Source organism: Mustela nigripes, chromosome 4 (genome assembly GCF_022355385.1).
Source record: "Mustela nigripes isolate SB6536 chromosome 4, MUSNIG.SB6536, whole genome shotgun sequence".
Lineage (NCBI taxonomy): Eukaryota > Metazoa > Chordata > Mammalia > Carnivora > Mustelidae > Mustela > Mustela nigripes.
Genome location: NC_081560.1, coordinates 21,832,685 through 21,856,653, shown reverse-complemented (window position 1 = coordinate 21,856,653; position 23,969 = coordinate 21,832,685). Strand labels below are relative to the sequence as shown.

Here is a 23,969-nt window from a genome sequence, read left to right as displayed (position 1 = left end):
TCTCTGCTCAGCAGGGAGCCTGCTTCTTCCTCTCTCTCTGCCTACTTGTGATCTCTGTCTGTCAAATAAATAAATAAAAATCTAAAAAAAAAAAAAAAACCATTTATGGAGAGGTATCAAAATACTGAAATAATGAGTTAAGGGTAACATTAAGTAACACCAAATATATGTACATTAGGTCTAACTAAAAATATACATACGTACCCAGCTTAACTCTATGCTGTTTCTCTTCTTCACTTCTAAGAAAAGTATCCAAAGTTCGTAAGTCTGTCATGTAGTCTTCTTTGTCAGTAGGGGAATTATAGACAGTGGGTGAAGACCGGTAGCGAGATCTCAATCCACTGCTCTCCACTGGTCCAACAGTAGTAGGGTATGGAGAAGAAGGAGAGGGACTATAGCTTGCCAACTACACAAAATAAAAGAACTTCTTCTTTACTGAAATTTATTTGTTTTGGTTTTTGACTTTCAAAAAGTCACACACCAATTAGAATGGCCAAAATCCAGAACCATGACAACACCAAACGTTGATGAGATGTGGAGCAACTGGAACCCTCATTCACTGCTGGCGTGAATGCAAAATGTATACATAGCCACTCCGGAAGGCAGCTGGCGGTTTCTTACAGAACTAAACTACACTCAGCACATGATCTAGCAATTGTGCTCCTTGGTATCTACCCAAAGGAGTTGAAAACTTATGTCTACACAAAAACCTGCATACCGACATTTACAGCAGCTTTATTTGTAATTGCCAAAACCTGGAACCAATGAAGGCATCCTTCAGTAGAGAATGGGTACATAAATGGTGATACAGCTGGACAAAGGAGTATTATTCAGCATTTAAATGAAATGAGCTATGGGGCACCTTGGTGGTTCAGCATCTGACTCTGGATTTCGGCTCAGATCATGATCTCAGGGTCTTGAGATCAAGTTCCACAGAGCCAAGTCAGGTCCAGGCTGGGCATGGAGCCTTCTTAAGATTCTCTCTGTCCAGGGGGCGCCTGGGTGGCTCAGTGGGTTAAAGCCTCTGCCTTCGGCTCAGGTCATGATCCCAGAGTCCTGGGATGGAGCCCCACGTCGGGCTCTCTGCTCTGTGGGGAGCCTGCTTCCTCCTCTCTCTCTCTCTGCCTGCCTCTCTGCCTACTTGTGATCTCTGTCAAATAAATAAATAAAATCTTAAAAAAAAAAAAAAAAAAAAAAGATTCTCTCTGTCCCTCACCCTCTTCCCTTCACTACCCACTCCACCCCCAACTCGCAGACGAGCATTCTCACTTAAAAAAAAAACAACAAAAAAAAACAAAACAAGAGGGAAACCTGGGTGGCTCAGTGGGTTAAGCCTCTGCCTTCAGCCCAGGTCGTGATCTCAGGATCCTGGGATCGAGACCCACATCGGGCTCTCTGCTCAGTGGAGAGCCTGCTTCCCCCTCTCTCTCTGCCTGTCTCTCTGCCTACTTGTGATCTCTCTCTGTGTCAAATAAATAAATAAAATCTGTTTAAAAAAAAAAAAGAAAGAAAAGAAAGATGTGACCTATCAAGCCATGAGAGGGACATGGAGGAAACTTAAATGCACATAACTAACTAAAATAAGCCAATCTGAAACGCTACACACTCTAAGGTTCCAATTATATGATATTCTGGAAAAGGAAAACTATGGACAGAGTAAAAAGATCAGTAGTTGCCAAGGACCAGGGAGGATGGATAGGGCACAAAGGATTTTTAGGGCAGTGAAATTACCCTGTTATGATACCATACAATAATGGTGCATACATGTCACTATATATTTGTCTAAATCCACAGAATGCATACCACCAAGAGTAAGCCCTAAAGTAAACTATGGCCTCTGGGTGATAATGATGTACCAATATAGGTTCATCAACTGTAACAAATGTACCACTCTGGTGGGGGATTTTGATGGCTGGGGGGAGGCTATGCTTGTGTGGGGGCAAAAGGTATACAACATGTCTCTGTACCTTCCTCTCAGTTCTGCTACAAACCCTAAAACTATTCTAAAAAATAAAGTTTTTAAAAGAAGCAATATATGTATGTTTTAAAAAATGGAGAGTTTGAAGAAAGTAAGTCATACTTTTAACTCCACAACCTAGAGATAATATAATCCCCTTTCATATTTTATGTTCAAATCTTTAAATGTACCCAGATAAATCAATGCATTATTGCTTTTACATTATTGAGATAATACTGTTTAGTTTTATTACCTGTTTATTAATTTTTATTTTTAAAAGTTTCACTTACTTTAGGATAAATAAGATGTGGTATATACATACAATGGAATACTACGCAGCCATCAAAAGAAATGAAATCTTGCCATTTGTGACGACGTGGATGGAACTAGAGGGTATTATGCTGAATGAAATAAGTCAATCAGAGAAAGACAATTATCACATGATCTCCCTGATATGAGGAAGTTGAGAGGCAATGTGGGGGGTTTGGGGGACAGGAAAGGAAAAAAATGATATAAGATGGGATCGGGAGGGAGAAAAACCATGAGATCTTAATCTCACAAAACAAATTGAGAGTTGCGGGGGGGGGGGGGGGGGGGGGGAGGGTGGTTGGGTTATGGACATTGGGGAAGGTATGTGCTATGGTGAGTGAAATGTGTAAACCCGGTGCTTCACAGACCTGTACCCCTGGGGATAATAATACATTAATGTTAATAAAAAAATTAAAATAAAAAAAGATTTATTTATTTACTTTAGAGATGGAGACGAGCATGTGAGCATGTGCATTGGTGGGGGTGATCAGAGGAAGAGGGACAGCGAGTAATCTCAAGCAGACTCCCTGTTGAGTGTGGAGCCAGAGGGCTCTATGTCACAACCTTGAGCTCACCACCCAAGCAGAAACTGATTGAACCACACAGGTGTCCCCTCATTGTTGTTTTAAAAATTAACCAATGATTTTCCTATAAATATTCTTACTGGCTATATAATATCTCATTGTACAAATATACTATTTCATTCTCTTATTCTAGACATTCGAACTGTCTACAATTTTTGGCCACCGTAAATAATGTTATGATTAACATCTTTGTACATAAATCTTTTCTTAATTTCTGAGGATGTTCTTCAGGAGATCCCAAGAATTGAAATGACTGTATCAAACCATATGAACATTTAAATGCATGTTTGTATTGTATTAAATGAAAATGTTATACTAAATACAATTCAGAAGAAACTGATAGGAGGACATATTTTGATATATATCCATCAGCATTACTTCTTTTAAAATGTTTATTTGATATAGAAGAATTTTTAAAAATTTACATTTAACTTGTATTTTTCCTCATACTTATGTAGTTAAACACTTTAAAAATAATTACTGGTCACTGTATTATCTATTTTATCAACTATCTACTCCACTACATTGATAATTATTTTTATTGGGGTTTCATTATCAATTTATATAATCTTGTCAAAAAGCAAGGATTAAAAAATCTTTTAGTTTAATAATGTTTGAAAACAGAAATGTTAATCCTCTTCCACACTTATGGGGGTGGAGCCTATTAAAAAAAAATCCTCACATATGCTATATTTGAGCTATATAAACCATAATGGGCTAATAAACCATTGACTGGTTTATTCTTACTCAAGGGGCATATTTTATGCATACTATATATTACCTTATTTTATCCTCTCAATAATAGGTAAATATTACTACTGTACTAATTTTGGATATGAGAGGTTAGGTAACTCACTCAAGATCCTACCAGGATTTCAATCCAATTTTCTGACTATAGAATTTACGCTTTTAACATGTTTTACTGGATCAGAATTAGCTGTCCATACACTATAGAACGTGGGTAACTACTGAAAACGGGTACAGGTATGTCTGAAAACTTTCATAATCAAAAGTTTAAAAGTAACTTGTTTCTTGAAAATTTAAAAGAACTCAACAGCAAAATTTCAGGCTCTAATATATTCTGCAAGTATACTTGATTAAAGTTTAAAATTTTTCTTCCCTATTTATTTAGGTTTTCTACTTAGTCAATCTTGGCATTTTCTCCCTAGAAAAATAATTATTCTATTTCATTAACTTTTCCAAGGTATTAGTTTGTATTCAACAAATACTTATACGGCATCTATATTCCCTACACTGGGCTAAGAAAACACAGATGAATAAAAACACACCATCTTGTACTTGAGGTTACAGTCTAGTAGAAAAAGATAAACAATGTTACAAACTTTATGTAAAGAGCTATTTAGCACAGATTAGTAATAGTTTCTAAGAAATAAAAATAACTTACTTATTCAAGAGTAAGCCATGGTATTTCCATTAGAGGAGTATTAAGTAGCCATTAAACAGAAATTATGTTTGGATGGTAAGAATATGAGTGATTTTTCTTTTCTTATGAAAATGAAAGCTATTTTTACAAGTCATATTTACCTACGGGTTGTGAGTTATCACTATATTTACAATTCCTCATAATATTTAACGTGTACAAGATGTTCTAAATTCTATTACTTGCCAAAATTATTATCATGTACCCAGCTGTATGGAATTTCATAACAAATAAATATTATGTAAAGAATGAGGGCAGTGTGTTTTCATTTCCAGACATTCCTTATTTAACTAGCAGCTACAGAGATGTCTAGAGTCTAAATTGTGAGAGCATCTGAAAATGTGACTACCCCACCCCTGCCCTTTAAATGATTTAAAAGATTTTATTTATTTATTTTACAGAGAGCGAGCACAAGCAGGGGGAGAGGGAGAAGCTGAGTCCCAATGGAGCAGGGAGCCCCAACTGGGGCTTGATCCCAGGACCCTGGGATGACACCTAAGCCAAAGGCAGACACTTAACTGAGCTACTCAGGTACCCCTGATTTTTTTAAAGTAATCTCCACATACAACATGGGGCTTGCACACACAACTGCAAGATTAAGAGCTGCACGCTCTACTGAGTCAGCCAGGTGCCCCTGACCATCTCTTTAACGCTCCTTCTATGTTCTCACACTTCAGGCAGGAGTCATAATTTCAAATTTGTCAATTTTGCTTCTATCAAGTCCAAAAATGAGAACTATATCCCACTTAACTGTGGGAGTTGGAATGAAGGATTCTATTCATCCCCTTTGAGAGGGGTGTCCATCCTCAAGAGTTCAACTACACAACTCCTCTTAGCTTAGGAGGTAATCCAACATGATGAAAGCATTAAAATCTTATTTATTTTTAGATTTTATTTATTTATTTGTGTGAGAGAAACTGAGTGAGAGAGGGCACCCACAAGCAGAGGAAGCGGCAGGCAGAGGGAGAAGCAGGCTTCCCACCAAGAAAGAAGCAGGAGGCAGGACTCGATCCCAGGACCCTGGGATCAGGACCTGAGTCGGAGGCTGACACTTAACGCACTGAGCCACCCAGGTGTCACAGAAAGCATTAAAATTTTATAAGGATATACAAACGTTTCACATAAATAAGCAAAGAAAGAGGCAAACATGAATTTAAATGTAATTTAAAGTAAAACGTTACCATAGTCTCAACTGGTTTGAAAAACCCAGTAGAAAGATCCTAGATGGTGACCCTCAACCCATTATCTTTACAAAAGCTAGTATTTTTTCTTTCATCTTAGGGTGTAGTATAAAGAACTTCTGACTAGGTATCAGGCTCTGGGTTCTGTTCTTGGCTCTTAAACAGGCCATCTGGGCAAGAAAATTACCCACTGTTCCTCAGTTCCCTCAGTAAGAAAATGAGTTTTGACTCATTTGCTGATTTTCAAGGTAGCTCCCCATTCTACAATAACGTGGCCAAGAGAAAGGATTCGTTACCTTATTATAACCACCGATGGGAGAGTAAGTCACTCCAGGGCTATAGGAACCGCTGCCCCCTGATGACAGACCTTGCAGCTGGGGGCTATATCCAGTTATACAGCTGGTGGTGAACTTGGGGCTGGTACTGGGTGAACGAGATGGGCTATAACTCAACACACTCTGACCCTGAATTGAAGGAGAAGGTGGAGAGGGAGGGATTTGGGTTGCTGCCAGATCATGTGGAGGAGTAGTCTGTACAACTAGAAGGAAGGAAAGAAGAAATAAATAAAAAATGAGTGAATTAAAGATGTGTGTGCATGTGTAAATAAAATTTCTATAAGAACAGATTTAATGAATTGAATCTTTTCAGACTGATTTGGTTGTTAAGTTACATAACATATTATTATCTAAGGACAGAAAGTAGTTGCTTACCATTTCCAAAGATTTCAAAGTAAGAGATTAGCTTCAATGCAACAAGAGTCATTTAATTTTAATTGTAATTAAACAACGGAACAAACTTTCTTGAGGCTGTTGAATATTATTTCCATTCAGTTTATACAAATAGGAATGATAATCATTGGTCTTAAGACAATTTATTATAGACTTGCTTAATATAGTTGAGCCAGATGGCCTTAGAAGTCCCTTCCAGCTCAGTCTATAAAAAGGGCAAATTAAATTGAGAAAGATTTATTGCCAACCTTTCCCCACCTTTGCAAAAGATATAAAACACTTACCAGCTGTTTTCAACCCTAAAAGTGTTTGCTGTCCAGGGCTAACCACCAGACTTGTTGGTGCCACAGTGTACTTGAAATATCTCCAAAAATCAAATAAGGCGTTTAGGCTAAAGAGGGAGGCAAGGGCAAGCTCTGGAAGAGAACAGTATGTTATATTTTCTAAAAGGGAGGCAGAACATTTAAAGTGGGGGGGGACAAAACTCTTCAAACTTCAGCAAGTCAACAAAAAAAATTGAAAACCATCTTCCTACTCCTCATAATAGTTACCATTTAATGAATGTATACTTTATACAATGTTTATTATATAAATGTTTATTATAGGACATTTACTAGTGAATTTCAAAATATTATTGGGCACCTGGCTGGCCCATTTAGTGGAGCATGTGACTCGATCTCAGAGTTGTGAGTTCAAGCCCCACACTGCATATAGAGATTACCTAAAAATAAAAAAATCTCACCAAAAAATAATCACTAATCCTTACAACCTTGTACAATAAATATTTTGACCTTCATTTGACTATAGAAGTCAAGGGACTTTTGGAAGAACACACAGCCAGTTATTCATGATTACACCTCAGATACGCAGATGCCAAAACTTGCTTATCTCCTTGCCACCTTACACCACCTCCCTAACACAGACTTCATGTTGATGTCTGGGTTAGACTATGGAATTCACTTGAATGGCCATTAAGACTCTTCAAATCCCGGGACTACCAAAGAGCAGAGAGAAGCAGACAGAGGAAGTAATAAGTAAACTGAGGAAGGCATCAATGGAATAGAAATCTGGTTGTTCTTGAAAGGAGCAGTGGTAGGGAAGTAGGGAAGGCATTTCAGAGAGAACAAATCACCATCACCAAACATTGTTTTTCATCGCAGAACTCCAAGGATTACCTAGAATTGTACTGTTTAATTTGTTTCCCCTACTAGAACGTTCCTTCCATGAGGGCAGGGACCTTGTTCCCTTCCTACTGTATCCCCAGTTCTTGGAATATAGTACACACTCGAATATTTATGGAATACAGGGACGAATACTAAGTTGAACTGAACATGAATGCAGTTTTTCATCAGTAGTAAATCTAAATCACCATAAAAATGAATTACTTACCAATATACCAGAGGGGCCAGTATGTCACATTGTAATACGAACTAATCAATTTTCCAGTCCTGAAAAAATTAGAAAGGCTTTTCAAAGTCTTAAAAAAAAAACATCAAAAACAACAAAGAGAACACCCAAAATCAAAACACCAAAACCTGTGGAACCGACCATTAGCCTCTTCAAGTTTCACTTTTTTTGGCTAGTTAACTTACATTTCAGTGTATATCATTCCAGCCATAGATACATTTAGGAGTCCCCAGGCTAAAACCACTTTCTTAGCTTCTGTTTCTTTTCTCATCTTGATGGTTCTGTCAATAAGGGAAGCACTAGGATTTGTCTCCCTTTGCATCTATTCGAAAATAAAAAGCACCGGAATTAGTGAAAAGAAACCACTTTTCCATTGAAGAAACTTGTGTCCTTTAGAACAGTAACTAAAAACTGCACGTTTTCTTTATGTTTAAAATGTCTTTCCAGTATTTTCTACATTTTACTATTATTATATGAAAAGGGAACGATAAATTGTAAGTTTATTGGTACCATATTGTAATCAACAGAGAACTGGTTGGTCACTTCAGAGAATACTTGCAATGAATAAAAATGTCTTATTTTGTATTTGAAGGATGGTGATTATATTCACAATTATTCTGTACTGTGCTTTTCAAGGACGTTACAAGGACTAGCCCAAAGGCTAATTTAAGAAACTCAAAATACCAAGCTTTGGGAGAAAATACTCCATTATTAGCTAAAGCCATGAAAGGTTCTCCTAACATCTTCACGCAGAAACCATTAACTGCCTACCATCGTGAACAACTGTCTGCACTCGGCCTGTCGCACGCCAGGGACTCCTGTTTTGTGTTGCTGATTAAGTTTAAGAATTTAAGTTTTTTAAGGGTGAACACTCGTGGTGTGAAGGGAATGAGAGCGACTGGGGAGTGTGCAGTTCGGGCCCACGTGGGATTTATATTTCCTCTGTTTCGCTAGGCCTCATCTCAGACAAACATAAGACTCTTCCATCCATGGAGTCCAGAGCAGCACCCTCCCGCCTCCCAGCCCGCGAGTCCAAACTTCCCAGTCCCCAGAGATTCCCTCCCTGGGTCTCCCAGCACAAACTTTAGCAACCCCTATGGACTTCTTTCGTCCTTCCACTACAGGTGATGGGACGCCTGGACACACTCCCCTTTGGCTGAACCCTCGCCGGATCCACAGTCACCGAAACCCCACCGCCCGCGAGGACTCCGCAGCCAGGAAGCACAAAGATGACCCCAAAAACGCACCATATTCTTCGGCCGGAAGCCGGGGACTCGCGCCACACCCTACTGCACATGCGCGAAGCCAAGCGCGAAGGCGAAAGCAACCGACTTGCAGGACCTCAGTTACCGGAAGAATGAACCTTCTCGCGAGAAGGGGTGGGGGAGCGGAAGAACGAGAGCTAGGCGCGTTACCAGGGAAACAGCGATAGTGTTTGTGGCTCTCTTCTGTGGGGAGAAAGCTGAGCAGCACAAATTCAGACCAAGTTCTGAACCCGCAGTAAAAAGTAATAACTGTAGCAAGCTGAATTTCTATATATTAATATAATTTTAGCTTCCTTAGAGTATTTATGGATAAAAAATATGCTTACATTTTTAAGCCGATTTTATTACGCAGGGTAGCTAGTTGTAGGGTAGAGTATGTGGTAACGTGTCCAGACACCCATCAGCGACGACAGAGCATTTCTCACAAAAACAAGTGTTCTGACCCGATGTAAATTCTTAAATATCCTTGTAATAAGGGTGCAGCAGTAGGAAGAAATCCCCAAATCTGTTAAAGTTGCTAGTGGTTTTGAGGTTGAAAAAAAATCCAGTTGTTACTTTGATTGCTTATTCTTCGGAAGAACTTATAATCCTGAGGAAAAGCTTCAGGGAGTTCACTTTGGTTTTATTTAACAAATACAAACGCCTACAATGTGCCACAGAGCTACGCGTGGGGATGTAAAAGTGGAGTTCCCTGGTCAGTGTCTGGAGGTCAGCCAGCAGGTGCAATAGAGGTGGGGCCCCTGGCAGGCTCCTAGTGAGCTTCCTGGAGGAGGTGATGCAGGCCTAAAGCACAGGGCCAACAGCCACCATGAGCTGAGAGTGGGGACCTGCCTTTGGGGATGTGGAGAAATGTTACCCTAATGAAAACATCACGTCTTTTCACAATAAGCTAGTGGATTGTTACATCATGTACGTGTCAATGACCAAAATTTTTCCTAAGATGCACCTAAGGTCAAATAGAAGAAAATTAAGATTCCTTATGGTATTGCATATTAATGGAATCTGCAGGTATGCTATGCTCTTAAAGATCTAACAGATTTTTTTTTTTAAGATTTTATTTATTCATTTGACGGACAGAGATCACAAGTAGGCAGAGAGGCAGGCAGAGAGAGAGGAAGGGAAGCAGGCTCCCTCTTGAGCAGGGAGCCTGATGGGACTCAGGGCTCACTCCCTGGACCCCGAGATCATGACCGAGCAGAAGGCAGAGGCTTTAACACACTGAGCCACCCAGGCACCCTAACAGATTTTTTTAAACTGTGGTTTTAATAATTTCTAGACTGCCGTAGTAGCAATGATGTTTTGCTCTAGTTTTAGATTCAGAGATGAACTTACTCAAAAATTATTCAAAGTGAAGGGACCCAACGTACAGTCAAAATTAGAATACCAGGTTCCTCCCCACCTCATATCTCTTTCTTAAGAAATTGTTTACATTTAATGTCATTTACAACAGACATATCTTTTTTTTTTTTTTTTCTCTTTAAGTGGGCTCCACACTTAGCATGGAGCCCAAGCTGGGTCTGAACTCACAACCCCGAGATCAAAATACCTGAGCTGAGACAAGGAAGTTTAACAAACTGAGTCACCCAGGCACCCCTACAACAGACACATCTTTATTTCCTCTCTCTTTTTTTTTTTTAAAGATTTTTATTTATTTATTTATTTGATAGACAGAGATCACAAGTAGGCAGAAGGCAGACAGAGAGAGAGGGGGAAGCAGGCTCCCCGCTGAGCAGAGAGCCCGATGTGGGGCTCCATCCCAGGACCCTGAGATCATGACCTGAGCTGAAGGCGGAGGCTTAAACCACTGAGCCACCCAGGCATCCCTTTATTTCCTCTCTTAATGTCCTTAAATTATTGTGCATTTATTGAGGCTTAAAAAGAAACACTATTATATATAGTGCTTTGCTATATAACTGGCCTTATGTATTAGTTTGCAAGGGTTACCATAAAAAAAATTATCATGGATTGGATGGCTTGAACAACAAAAATGTATTTTTTCACAGTTTTGCAGGTAAGGAGTCCAAGACCAAGGCACCAGCAAAACTGGATTCTCCTGAGATCTTTTTCCTTGGCTTGAAGATGGCCACCTTCTGTGTCCTCTCTCTGTGCCCACACATCCATGGGGTCTCTCTTTCTCTTATAAGGACATCAGTCATCTGGATTAGGGCCCTATCTTTATGACCTCTTTAACCTTAATTATCTCTTTAAAGACCTTATCTCCAGTTATTGTGAAATTGGGGATTATTCATTTAACATATAATTTGGGGGGAACATAATTCAGTCTATAATATGTTAGGTGTGTGCATGTCAATTTACAGTGATATGATTCATACAGAGACTGAAAAAAAGATACCTCAGAAATTTAGATTTTACAGGCATTAAAATTTAAAGAAAATACAGTATGTACAAGTTTCAGGAAAATAAAAAAAATTAAGGTAGAATGGACCCTATTGATGTATGGGGAAAATACCGTAACTCTCATAGAAATAATTTAGATAAATCTTCCAAAAAGTTAGAAATCCAAGAAGTGTTTGTCAGTTCCTGTCACAGTTACTGAAGCGTATGTCACAATAGGTTGCCAAGGAAATTGTCCTACACATGGAGTGAAGTACTTCCCAGTCATCTTCATTCCTTTGAGCATGCTTTCTTTTCAAAGCAAGAAGCCATCATGGGAGACCTTTTTTCCTTATTTTGGGAGGTGGATCCTCCCCCCATACCTTTAAGTTTTACCATTCCAAGTCAGGAATATGAATGCCGGAAGGATGACTCTTGCGGGACAATAGGGAGCTTCCTGCTTTGGTATTTTGTCATTATATTGGTCCTGATGTTCCTCTCTCGGGCTTCTGTCTGGGTAGGATATCCTATTTCATTTAAAATAATATGTTTACTGTATCATAGGGGATTTTCCATAAAATAAATTCACTTTACTTCGGTCAAGCTACTTTTTAGAAGTTTGTTTTCTAGTTTTAAAAATAATGCAATCTCTTTCTAGAGCATCCAAGAATACAGAAAGGATGAGGAAGAAAATCAAACTACTGTAATCCTATTTCCTAGAGAGAGCCCTTGTTAATATTTTGGAGTAATAGTCTGATTTTGTTTTTTATTTTTCTCTATCTCAATATATTTCTCTCAATCTCTCTTTGATATTACATGGTTGGTAGTGTAGACATTTTCATATCCTTTTTAAAAACTTAATATTGTCACATTTCCTCAAATCATATTCACACAGCAGCACTCTTAATGGCTGCGTAATTTTGTCTTGTGGTTGTACCAAAACAAATCTGCAATTTGGAGACATTTAAGTTGTTTGCAGTTTGTCCGTAGTCTGTGAAATGCTGGGATAAACTTCCCTACTGGTAAATGACCTCCAAATTCCTTTTGTAGCCATGTAATTCTAATCAAAGATACAAAAGTTGTCATATTTATAGAATACATGTTGTAGGATTTGGGAGATTTGAGAATGAGGCAATGTCCTCTCCTGAAAGATAAGATGCAGAACTAAACTAAACTAAACAGAACAAAAGTTGAAGGAGCAGGAGGCTGGCCCACACCCGAAACTTGTTTGTATCTGTCTATAAAAATCCTGCACCAACCCAGCTCTGGACCTCTCGGCGTTACCGGCAACGAGCGGCGCAGAGGTCCAGGTTCGAACCTGCAATAAACGACCCTTGCTGATTGGCTTTGACTCACGTCTCTGGTGGTCTTTTAAGGTGGGGGTAATATTCAATTGGCATTTCAAAGTCACCACTTCAGACTGCCTACTAGCAAAAGAAAATACCATCCTCTTAGGAAGGGGGTAGCCCAGGTTTTCAGGACTGTGTATCTCTAACGTATTATGAGTAAGCAAGCTCTTATAAATTGCTGACATGGTGTCCTTGCTGGCCATTGATACCAGGCTGATGATTAATCAGACCACCATCATTTGGCCTTACAGTCAGTGCCCTGGGCTGGCAATGGTCAGCTAGACTGAGTGCTGCATCAGCTCTAGATGGAGAGGAGGAGGTTTGTTATGTCTATGCCAGCTGAATTCCATTATAATAATCAAAGATTCTTCCCCTCACTACCTCTTCCTCCTAAGAAGAAGTTTCATCTAAAGTCTAAATACTTCTTAAAGTAGATACTTTGCCAAAAGGAGATTTAGAATAGTGATCCCTTATATGTGTCCTAGACTCCCTAGCTAAGTATATTGAATTTGTCTGGTTTGGCCAGAAAAGCTACTTTAGAAAATTAACAAAAAATTGAAATTGATTCCTGGCAATTTCATCATGAAGACTACTTAAGAGATCTAAGTTATTCTTCTGCTCCTTTGCTTGTATCAGCTCTTTGGAATCACAGAGTCTGAGCTTCAAGGACCTAAGAGAGCAGGCAGTCCAGCCTCCTTTTTGTAGACAAATAAGATACCAGTATCTCTGCTTTTTTTTTTTTTAATTGATAAGGCCCAAGGAAATTAAGTGACTTGTCCAATGTTACACAAGTGGTTAAGTGTTGGAGGAGAAATAGACCTAGGTTTCCTGCCATGTAGTTCATTTGCTTCAAAGCATAGCTGAAATGTTGAATTAAATCTATTCAGTGCTGATTAAAACCTTAATTATCTTAGAGGTTTCGTCTTTCACTTTGTACCCCCATGGCAGTTACAATGGGTTGAACTGCTTCTTGTGAAGGGTCCCAGATTTGAAATCTGAGAACCATATGAGAGCTAGTCAAGGAGGATGGAATTTTTCTTTCACTTTGAACTTCATTTTCTCAGCTAAACTATGGGCCTTTATTTACAAACCTTGAAGTAATGGTAAAAGCGTGATGGAAATGTGGTGGTAATTATCCTCAAACGTGAAGCCTGCTGATTTCCTCTGGATTTGCCACTACTTACGATGCATTTACCCTTTTGCTTTCAGAGACTATAAATACTATATTTAGTTTGTGTATTTGTTTAGTGTTTATTCAGACTGTTAGTGCTGGTATTTTTCCAAACAATACTGGTCCAAGTTTCTCATTTTGTATGTGTGGAAACTGAGCTTTAGGGAGGTGTTAAGTGAACTGCTAAAATTGCAGGGCTGTTCTATGGCTGAAAGGCAGAGCCATAGCCTACATCTCCTCTCCTCAGGGCAGGCCCTGCTGATGTTTTCACTCACTGAATCGCACACAGATAGTTAAGAAAGTGCTTTTGGTAACCAGAGTTCATGTGATTCCACTTAACTTGATGCAAAATCTTTTGATTTTGGGATTCTGTTTTGATTTGACATCAAGTCAAATATGGAAGCTTTCTGTAAAAATGATGTAAACCTAATAAATATTTTTAAACATTTCTCCCTGTCCATTATAAAAGTATGTGTTATAGAAAATGTGGAAATTATAAGAAAGTGCAAAAAATGAGGAAAAAAAAACTACTCCAGATTACTTGGAAATAACCAACTACCATGAACAAAATTTTAGGTGTATGAACTTCTAATCATTTAATAATTATCTCTCTTTATATTAAATTTAAAATAAGCATCCCCCCACCAATCATTGTGAAAAGAGAGATATCTCAAAAGAGGATTCCACTCTTAAATTTTTCAGAGAATGTTTGCAGTAACCCAATGCAGAGAGGGATCTCATTAAAGATACTTGCCTGCTGTTGTAGAGATCAGATATTAAGAAAGGAATGGGCCAAGGATCCTGGATTGTAGCTATGAATATCCAGGTATGGCATTTTCAACCCCAAGGAAGTTTGACTTTCTACGAAAATTCATTGTTTTCCCCAAATGTAGACAACCTGAAAAATCAGAAAGAAAAGTATCACTGTTTCACTCACAAACATTGCTAACACTTGTGTACATTGTTTAAAGTCTTTTCATGTTTTTAGCCTTCTTGTGATTGTACTACATATTCAAATTTGTATCTTTTTTTTTTAAAGATTTTATTTATTTATTTGACAGACAGGTAGGCAGAGAGGCAGGTAGAGACAGAGAGAGGAGGAAGCAGGCCCCCTGCTGAGCAGAGAGCCTGATACAGGGCTCAATCCCAGGACCCTGAGATCATGACCTGAGCCGAAGGCAGAGATTTAACTGAGCCACCAAGGCACCCCTACAAATTTGTATCTTGATTTTTAACATAGTACAACATGTATTTCCTCATGTCAAGACATGCTTTTCTTTTTTTTTTTTTTTTAAAGATTTTATTTATTTGACAGAGAGAAATCACAAGTAGATGGAGAGGCAGGCAGAGAGAGAGAGAGGGAAGCAGGCTCCCTGCTGAGCAGAGAACCCGATGCGGGACTCCATCCCAGGACCCTGAGATCATGAGCTGAGCCGAAGGCAGCGGCTTAACCCACTGAGCCACCCAGGCGCCCAAGACATGCTTTTCTTATAATAATTTTACAACTATATATTATGATTGTCCATAATTTAACCATGGTCTACCTTTGAATTTTATATTATTCTGATTACACTGTGATTATTTTGTACATAAAGTTTTGTCTCTTTGAGGGGTTATTTCCTGGTGATAGATTCCTAGTAAGAATTATTACGTGTCAAAAGTGTTATGAGTATTTCTAAAGTCTTGATACATTCTGAAAGAGTTGTTTTATATTTATATTTTAGCGAAATCATATTCAGCATAAAAAATGGGACACTAATCTGAACAATGGGACAAATTTATTTATGGAGTATTGGGCTAGGGTATTTGAGGAACTATTCAAAGAAATCCATTTCTTTTCTGTTGCCAAATCCATAGACAATGTTATGGTTGCATTTTAGAGGAAAGTTTCGGAAGGACTTGGGAGATAGTGGTTTATGAACTCTGGTAAAGATCTTCAAGGATTACAAAAAAGGTGACCTGATAAAGTCTTTACAAAGTAATGTAAAATGAATCCCAGTACTATCAAATCTGTTTTTAAATGATATTTCTTTACAATGTGAGTACAGGAAAACTTTACAACCCATAGATCTTCATCAGTATTATTTTCTCTCAAGTCTTTGTTCCATTTGGCTTGGTTCAAAACTTTTTGGCAGACTCTGCTATCAAAGCATGGTCTTCCAGTGGGCAGCAGATGAGATGATCACTCTAATAGGAACTCCATAAGAATTTATTGAATTGTACTGAATGCTTAAAATTAGACATTGCCCAAGAGTCTAGGGCAACAGTGTTCTATGGACTTGAAAAACAGCCAACTGAGACTGCTATTACTGACCTGTATTTCTGAAACAGATGTCGGAGAAGAAAAAGGATGAAGACAGTGGGACCAGCACCTCAGTCAGTAAAGGTGAGAGCTGGTACATATTTGGTATTGAACTATGACGAGAGAAATATGTGCTGAGTGTGGAAAGCAAACAACTGAGCGTGGTTATAGGCCTCCCCAGACCTGTGGTGGTCCCCGTGGATGGGCCTCTTGCTTTAGCACAGGACAGCTTAGCTGCTTCAGTAGAGCTTCTAGAGGCCATAAATTACTAGTACGTAGAGTTCAAGTTCTCTTTTCATTCCTCAAGCATTCTCCCTGCATATAGTTTGCCTTTCATACAACTTTATTGTTAGTGTTGCTATAGGACTATGAGCTTTATATGACATTTTTAAAAAGATTTTACTTATTTATTTGACAGACAGAGATCATAAGTAGGCAGACAGACAGGCAGAGAGATAAGGGGAAGCAGGCTTCATGCTGAGTAGAAAGCCCAATGCCGGGCTTGATCCCAGGACCCTGGGATTGTGACCTGAGCTGAAGGCAGAGGCTTTAACTCACTGAGCCACCCAGGCGCCCCGCATGGTTTTTTGTTTTGTTTTTTTTAAATGTTGCTGATATAAAGGATGTATATCACACAATTTACAAGTAACAAGATATATAATACACTTTATGGTAATAGACTGCCAATTTGACAAAGCACTTCCCAAGATTTCTGCCAGACCCTTGCATCCTAAGCCAACCGACAGCTGCATGGGTGAACAAGTGTAGTCCTATATGAATGTTATGTTTCTTTTAAGTTAAAGAGTAAGATGAAGGAAGCAGGAAGATGTATGTTGTAACTTAACTTGGTTGTCAATGATATGACTTCTTTCCTGAATTGGATAATAATTTTAGAATACTCTGGAAGGATATTTCCTCGTTTTGGGGTGCGATTCACAATGTAGTAGCTAAAGGATGACACTTCTAAATGTAATCTACGTTAGTAACATGTTCTTTTCCACTTTAAGCCGAGACAATCAACAAAATCATAAACAAGACCTGATTTTTAGTGCTCGTTGCTTCCCCCCCCCCCCCCCCCCCCCCCCCCGCCCTCGTCCCCCCCCCCCCCCCCCCCCCCCCCGCCCACACTGATTGCAAATTACCAACATGATGTTACTGAAGTGGAGTTGGGAAGAGATGCATGGTAGCACACCATTACATAGGATTTCCAATATCCAGATACCACAGACATAAATAGCTTCAAGAGCTATTTCTTAATAAAATCTAGTAAAATAATTAGGAACTGATTAGCTTAGAATATTTATTACATTCATGTGTAATAAATGGATTTAATGGTATGTTTGTATCATTTAATTTTGACTAATAGGCTGTGTTTTAACAACCATCTCACAGAATTCCTGTAAGTTTAACCCTCTGTTCTTGTGAGCTTGCTGGTAGAAGACAACTCCAGCACAGCACTGTGTAAAGAAAAGACCTTTTTTAGTTTCTTGCTACCCAAATCACATGCACATACATACTTGACTCTTTAAGACTTCAAGGCAAGGGGAAAACGTGTCCTCCTCTGGAAAAGCTTGGTGACCTTTCCCTTGATCTTATATGAGGGGTCCACAAGGCTTCAAAAACAATGTGTCAAGCATCTATTTGACCCCTCTGGTCTTTAGAGGACTTGGTATCATACTGGAAAAGGCAGGCAGTTGCCAACGCTTGCAAATGAGCCGAGACAAGTGGTGCCTTGCCAAATGGTAACCGAGAGAGAGTCCATACATGCCATAGGCTTCCTTACGTAATACGAAGTTGCAGTAACCAATGATATGCCTAACATCTTGATTTGTTTCATTGGTTGTTAGCAAGCAAAGACACTTCCTATAAGCGGCAAAGCAAAGATGGTGACTGGGATTCTTTACAAATGATGAAAAAACCCAAGCAGAGCCAACTCACTCCTGTAACTGACTCAGAAGTGGCTTTGGTCAATGCCTATCTTGAACAAAGACGAGCCAGGCGCCATTCTCAGTTCAGCCAGGTGAATCAGATCCAACACGATAGTGATACTACTGAGTGTGACAGTGAAGAATCAAACTCGGGAGCCTCCTCATGGAAGGAGAGTGAAAGTGAACACCATCCATCACCAGCTAGTATTAAGAAGAGAAAACTAGCTCAGAGGCCAAGGAATGTGGGAAGTTGCCAAATCAGGGAAAGGCCCTGCCTCCACTGCAAAGCCATGAGAACCAATGAATGGTTGACCCGCCACTTCCTTCAAAGTACTTCAGTAACCCACATGAAGGGAGATAATCAAGAGGAAAATTGTGTACCTGACATTAATACAAAATTCAGTAAATTTTGAATTTTATCAAGTCCTTACCTTACTTGCAGCCAGATTAAAGAGACAAATGAAACATAAAAAAAAAATCACCAGAGCTCTAGGTGCAGAGGCTTTTACAATAAAGTCGCTCTACTAACAACAAAAACATATTGAAACCCAAGAGGTAAAATTTCAGATAATCCTTTATCCAAAAACAGGCCTGTGAATTTGTTTATGGCACCATTGGAACATCAAAGACCTGCTGCTACTATGATTTTTTAATTCAAAAGAGCACAAGACATATTTTATGCCTTGAGTGTATGTATTTTGTTTATGTCTGTAATACAAATAAGGACACTCTTTGAAAATATATTTGTGTTCAGAAACCATTTAAATTTATTTGTATGTTTTGATTGACTGACTGAATTAGGTGACATTGGTTGGCATGGAAGGGACCGTATTCTCTAGGTCCTTATTTTCAGGCGACTCTACCTGAGCTGTGTTGTTGCACATGTGTCAGCTACAGTTGGTGAGAGAGAAGAACTCGAGAACCTGGAAAAAGACCTGATTCCCAGAGTAGAACAAGGAGGGAAGGCAGCGTGGCCCAGAGGGTGACTGGGCCATGGGTTGTCCACATGGTTATTGTCTAAAGGCCATGGCAAATGTTAAAGAAAAAAATTATTTTGACACCGTTTTTTTTTTTTTTTTAAAGATTTTACTTATTTATTTGACAGAGAAAGAGCACAAGAAGGGGGAGCAAGAGAAAGAGAAGCAGACTCCCCACCAAGCAGGGAGCCCAATGTGGGGCTTGATCCCAGGAGCTTGGGATTATGACCTGAGCTGAAGGCAGACACCCAACTTAACTGAGCCACCCAGGTGCCCCTTTGTTTTTGTTTTTAGATTTTTAAAATTTATTTGAGAGAGGGAAAGGGAGAAAGCACAGGAGGGGAAAGGGAGAAGCAGGCTTCCTCTGAGCAGGGAGCCTGATGCGGGGCTGGATCCTAGGACCCCAAGATCATGACCTAAGGAAAAGACAGATGCTTAACCGACTGAGCCAACCAGGTGCCCTGGACACTTGTTAAATATGGTGGGGAGGACTTTATTCAAGATGACTGTAGTGCTCACTTTGGCAGTACATACACTAAAACTAGAGCAATGGAAGATTAGCATGGCTCCTGGGCAAGGCGGACACGCAAATTGGTGGAGCATTCCATATTTTAAATAAGTCAAAATGAGAAAGACAAATACTGTCCTCTCATTTATACATGTAATCTGAAAGAGCCAAACTCACATAAACAGAGAGTACAGTGGTGGTTTCCAGGGGTGGAGGCTGGGGAAAATGAGGAGATGTTGGTCAAACTTTCAGTTGAGTAAGTTTTGGGTCATCTAATGTACAACATGGTGACTGTAATTAACAATGCTGTTACAATTACACAGTTAAAAGTTGCTAAGAGTAAACCTAAAATGTTCTCATCACACACAACAAAATAGAAATCATGTGAGGTGGGACATGTGTTAACTAATCTTATTGTGGTAATCTTTCACAATATATATGTGTATTGAGTCACCATGTTGTACACCTTAAACTTATACTATAAAGTTGGGATTATAACTCAATAAATTTAAGATTGAAGCATTAAAAAAATAACTAGGCCACAAAGTGCTAGAAAAGAAAATAAATCTATCAACCATACCTTGGAGAGAAAATAACTATTATAATAGGGGTTAAATCTATTGCAATAGGAGAGAAAGGTCAAGTTCAACTCCAAATACAGCAAGAACAAGTTGTGATTGATAGCCAAGGAACAGAGGAAGGGGGTCAGTGAATGGAAAATTACTAGCAGAGACATCAAAGGGTAGGGGGATTCCTGCTAAACTGACCTAACAGGATTCTTGCTAAAGGCAGCCAAGGACTCAGACATCAAAGATAGCGGATGAAAAACTTGACCAGATATCAAGGGTCGGGGGTTCTCAATAAACTTACTTAGCAGGATTCTTACCCAAACTGGGCCAGACACCAAAGTTGCGATCTGGTCTTAAAGAGGGCTCAGAGGAGCCTGACTAAAGTTGGGTCAGAGTCTTTACTGACCGTTAGCCGAAATCTAGACATGCACGGGGTTGGGCTTTCCAGGTAAGTGGGAACCCCAGCGGTGGGGTATTCAGGCCGGCCTTAGTAGATGGGTGGTCATTCTGGAGACCCTTCTCCAGGTGGATAGCAGAACCCCAGCTGGGATATAAAGAAGGCCCCGATTCCCGAGAAGAGGGCCGGCTAGCGAAGAGAAGATAAACAGCAGGAACTGTAGTCACTGGGCTAGAGTTCAAAGAAGGGCTTAAGTCTTGGGGAAGGACTTCGGTATTACAAATAAGATAAAGACTGCAGCCTGATAATAAGGACTAAGCCCTTCATGACTCACTGGCAGAGGGACCACAAGATAGGACTTTGGTTACTCCCGCTAATAGTAGCTTTCTTAACTGATTGCAGCACAGGAACCTGGATTGCCGCCGGTGGGAGGGGGGGCAATGTGGGAGTCCCGACCACTGGAACAAGACCACTAGAATCCAGGACATGGGGTGACATTTCTGAGCTTATTTGTGGAGACTGTCTCGTTCAGGTTGCCTGAATAGGTCTGAGGCCATGAGCCAAAAGCAGGACTTCAGGAGATACTCAAGCATCAACCTTTTCCATGAAAACTTCCCTTACTCCTCGACACCCTCCTGACTTCGTTCTCTCAGACAGACAACGCCCCCCCCCCCCCCAAAAAAAAACAAGCTCAAAATACAATAGCAAGTTGTAGGGACAGGATTTAGACCCACATTGTCATGCTTCAGAGTTTGGACTCTTAATTACAATGATCTTAGCCATTATTCTCTGAAGATGAAAGATCCTGATTTCAAGGTAAGTCCATCACCACCTCTCACACAGCCATCAGGCATGCCCCAAGCAGATATAATCTCACCAGGAAACGGAGGATGAGGGCTATTTTCCAGATAACAGAATAAGGACCCATGCCCCAAATGTTTTGCTTATGCATCTAGAATATAAACCAATGACATTATTATCTGAAGAGTCATAACAGAGACAGCTACTTTTCTTGTCCATGGGGCTAGAGCAGATTGAGAGGGTAGGAGATAGTGAGGGATAGAAGAAGGAATTAGGATTAAGTTAAAGCAGGGATTATCGATATGAGACAGGGTAATCTGTGAGTACATCAAAGCAAAACAGAGGCCAAACACAGGTGGGAGGATATCCAAAGCCAGAGAAATCAGGGAATCAAAGGAATAAGGCAACGACATAGTAGGGGAGCCACAAAAGTACAGCCAAGCACGTTAGAACTGGATTACTGAGCAAGGAACAATACCTATGAGGTGGCAGGCAGTTCATGAAACCAGGGCAGCAAGCACTAGTTGTGGCTGGGTGTTGCTTGCATGCAGAGCCTGGTGTGAGCTGTCAGGATGGGGTCCCTGGGCTGCTATCCAGTCCCTTCATCAGTCTCCCCTTGCTGCACGGGATAAAGTAGGCTACCTCTGATTTTCATGGTAGAAGGTTACAACCTGTTAGGGTAGCTTGCTTGAGGGGAGGCATGGAATTCTTGGGCTTTCCTCCTATCTGTGGTCCCTTCACGCAGCTAAATGATCAGCACTGTCCCCTGTCCACTTACTTCAAGCATCACAATTCTTGGCAAGATCTGCGATGCAGACATATGGAATGGAAATGAGGGTCTAACTGAGATGGATATGGGAAAGAAGAGTATCACCCAGGAGGTAATTTGGAGAGGGGGTGGTGAGTGGGGGACGGGAACTGTGCCCACAGGGTATGCAGTCTCAAACTCTGAACCAGTATCTGCCTTCCAGGAGTGGTGTGGTTTTGGTGGGAGAAGAAAGGAACCAGGAGGTTAAATTTGAGCCAACAATAAGAGCAACAATAGTACTGAGAATAGGCAACATTTAGAGAATACTTGTTATGTGCCAGGCACCGAAGTAAGCATTTTATGAGGATTATTACCCTTCACAAGCCTGCAAAACAGATATGTTCCCAATTTTATAGATGATGAAACTGATGGACAGAGAAATTAAATGACCTACTCAAGGTCACACAGCTGGTGAGTATGGGGGAGCTGGGTCTTGGGTTTTGTCTGGCCACAAAGATGTTGTTTTTACTGTGATGATGATAATGTTATCCATGTTCTTAATGGAGAGCAATTAGATAAGAACTTGGGAGATCCAAATACCAAACTCAGTCCAGAGACCAGAGGACTGTGTTAGTGGGAAATGGAGCCAAGAATCAGAGATGGGAGTCATTAAGCTGGGGAGGGTCCCCGCTGTTGAGTGGAGAGCCTCAGCTTGTCTGCAGTGGTCAGCTTGGCCAACTTATCCATAGATCAGGCTGAAACTCAGGGTGGTCTTTTGAAGAAAAGGGGATGGGTGGGAACTGGGGGAACTGGGAACTTGGCTGGAAGGGCTGGTGAGGGTAGAAATGAGCTCTTCAGTGTCCAGGAACAAGAGACAGTAGTGACTCAAGCAGTGAGTTGGATGGCCCAGGATGTGAGTGGAGAGCTAGAGAGGACACTGCCAAGGAAACCAGAAGCAACCACAGCTCTTCCCCATTCCCACCCCTTTCTCTCAGGACAGAGAACTGTCTCCCCACAGATCCCAGTGTTTCCAAAACAGCAACCCCATTCATGGATTGTGGAATCAATTTAGAGGGTTGTGACTAGCATTTATTAAAAAATAAATAGAAAATAACAGTGCATGGCACATAATAAGGGTAAGCATTGTTTTTGTTTCAGTGTGTGAGGACTGAGTTGCAATGCAAAATGTGTTTCTTACCATGGTAAGATACAAAATAAAAGCCATGGCTCTGGAGTAGCTTTCTTTGTAGATTTTTCTGGATCAGCCAACTATTCCACTAAGTTAGAGAATTGCATTCCCGACTGCTGTATGCAAGTACTTAGTAAATCTTCACCCATACCGTAGGATGGGCCAAGTGTCTAGATTAGTGAAAAGCTTGAATTAAATTATACTACTTTAAAAGAACTTTAGGTTTATTATTTTCAAATAGAGTAAGTGGAAGCCAGCTAACCAACTGTTGCCTGGTACACAGGGCTAGGTTTTGCCTTGATGAATAAACAAGTGTAATTTGTAATTGACATTTCAAAGAAGGCTTCCAAACAGGCCAGCCTTTGTTTAAATCATAATTACCCTGTTTGTATGTAAAGGGATACTTCTAAAGCTTTTCAAAACAACTGGCTCTTTTAAGTAGATAATTATTCCCCTTCCAATCTTGTTTACACTATTCAGAACTTCAGTGAACTTTTTTTTTCCACAGATAGTACAAAGGTTAACTTCAGCCAGCCCTTCCTCAAATTATCACAAATTCCCAATTAGTAAATTCTAAACAGCGTTTCCCTGTAACAATATACCAAAGACTTGTATGATGTATTCTTTATTGCTTTGAATAACGTCTGACAAGTTTCCAAGTACCAGGCCACCTGGATATTCTCTATCTGTCAGGAACATGTGGTCACAGAGGTGCAGGGCAGGGTAAGAGAAACACAAATTATGCACAAACATGCAGGGGTGGTGAAGGAGACAAAAGGGAGAAATGTCTTTTATTTATTTAATTTATTTATTTAGTCTCTATT

General features: G+C 39.9%; 2 protein-coding genes and 1 non-coding gene across 4 annotated transcripts in view; 2 read left to right on the top strand and 1 right to left on the bottom strand.

Moving 5' to 3' along the window:
* The window catches only part of TMEM209 (transmembrane protein 209), a 32,095-nt gene extending 23,141 nt beyond the window's left edge, over positions 1-8,954 (bottom strand). The window contains exons 1-6 of one of the 2 annotated variants that reach the window (XM_059396403.1): positions 8,855-8,954; positions 7,793-7,929; positions 7,590-7,648; positions 6,485-6,616; positions 5,769-6,010; positions 205-406 (exon numbers count right to left, since the gene is read on the bottom strand). In XM_059396403.1, coding sequence (XP_059252386.1) covers positions 205-406; positions 5,769-6,010; positions 6,485-6,616; positions 7,590-7,648; positions 7,793-7,929; positions 8,855-8,857 — 775 coding nt within the window. In that variant the 5' untranslated portion in view covers positions 8,858-8,954. The other variant, XM_059396404.1, reaches the window with a different exon arrangement.
* A 2,586-nt stretch (positions 8,955-11,540) lies between these two features.
* SSMEM1 (serine rich single-pass membrane protein 1) lies at positions 11,541-18,369 on the top strand. The gene is made up of 3 exons (XM_059395619.1): positions 11,541-11,723; positions 16,058-16,112; positions 17,876-18,369. The coding sequence occupies exons 1-3, from the start codon at positions 11,541-11,543 to the stop codon at positions 18,367-18,369; spliced, it is 732 nt and encodes a 243-aa protein (XP_059251602.1).
* A 1,075-nt stretch (positions 18,370-19,444) lies between these two features.
* Positions 19,445-19,547, top strand: LOC132017047 (U6 spliceosomal RNA). The gene has a single exon (XR_009404130.1). It is a non-coding gene; the product is annotated as a U6 spliceosomal RNA (small nuclear RNA).
* Positions 19,548-23,969: the final 4,422 nt, after the last annotated feature.

Bases quoted from the DNA above. Each gene is read 5' to 3' on its own strand.
- SSMEM1 (XM_059395619.1), top strand. From the start codon at position 11,541: ATGGGAGACCTTTTTTCCTTATTTTGGGAGGTGGATCCTCCCCCCATA. The intron at 11,724-16,057 runs GTAGGATATCCT...TTTCTGAAACAG, and splicing joins TCTCTCGGGCTTCTGTCTGG to ATGTCGGAGAAGAAAAAGGA. The intron at 16,113-17,875 runs GTGAGAGCTGGT...ATTGGTTGTTAG, and splicing joins CAGCACCTCAGTCAGTAAAG to CAAGCAAAGACACTTCCTAT.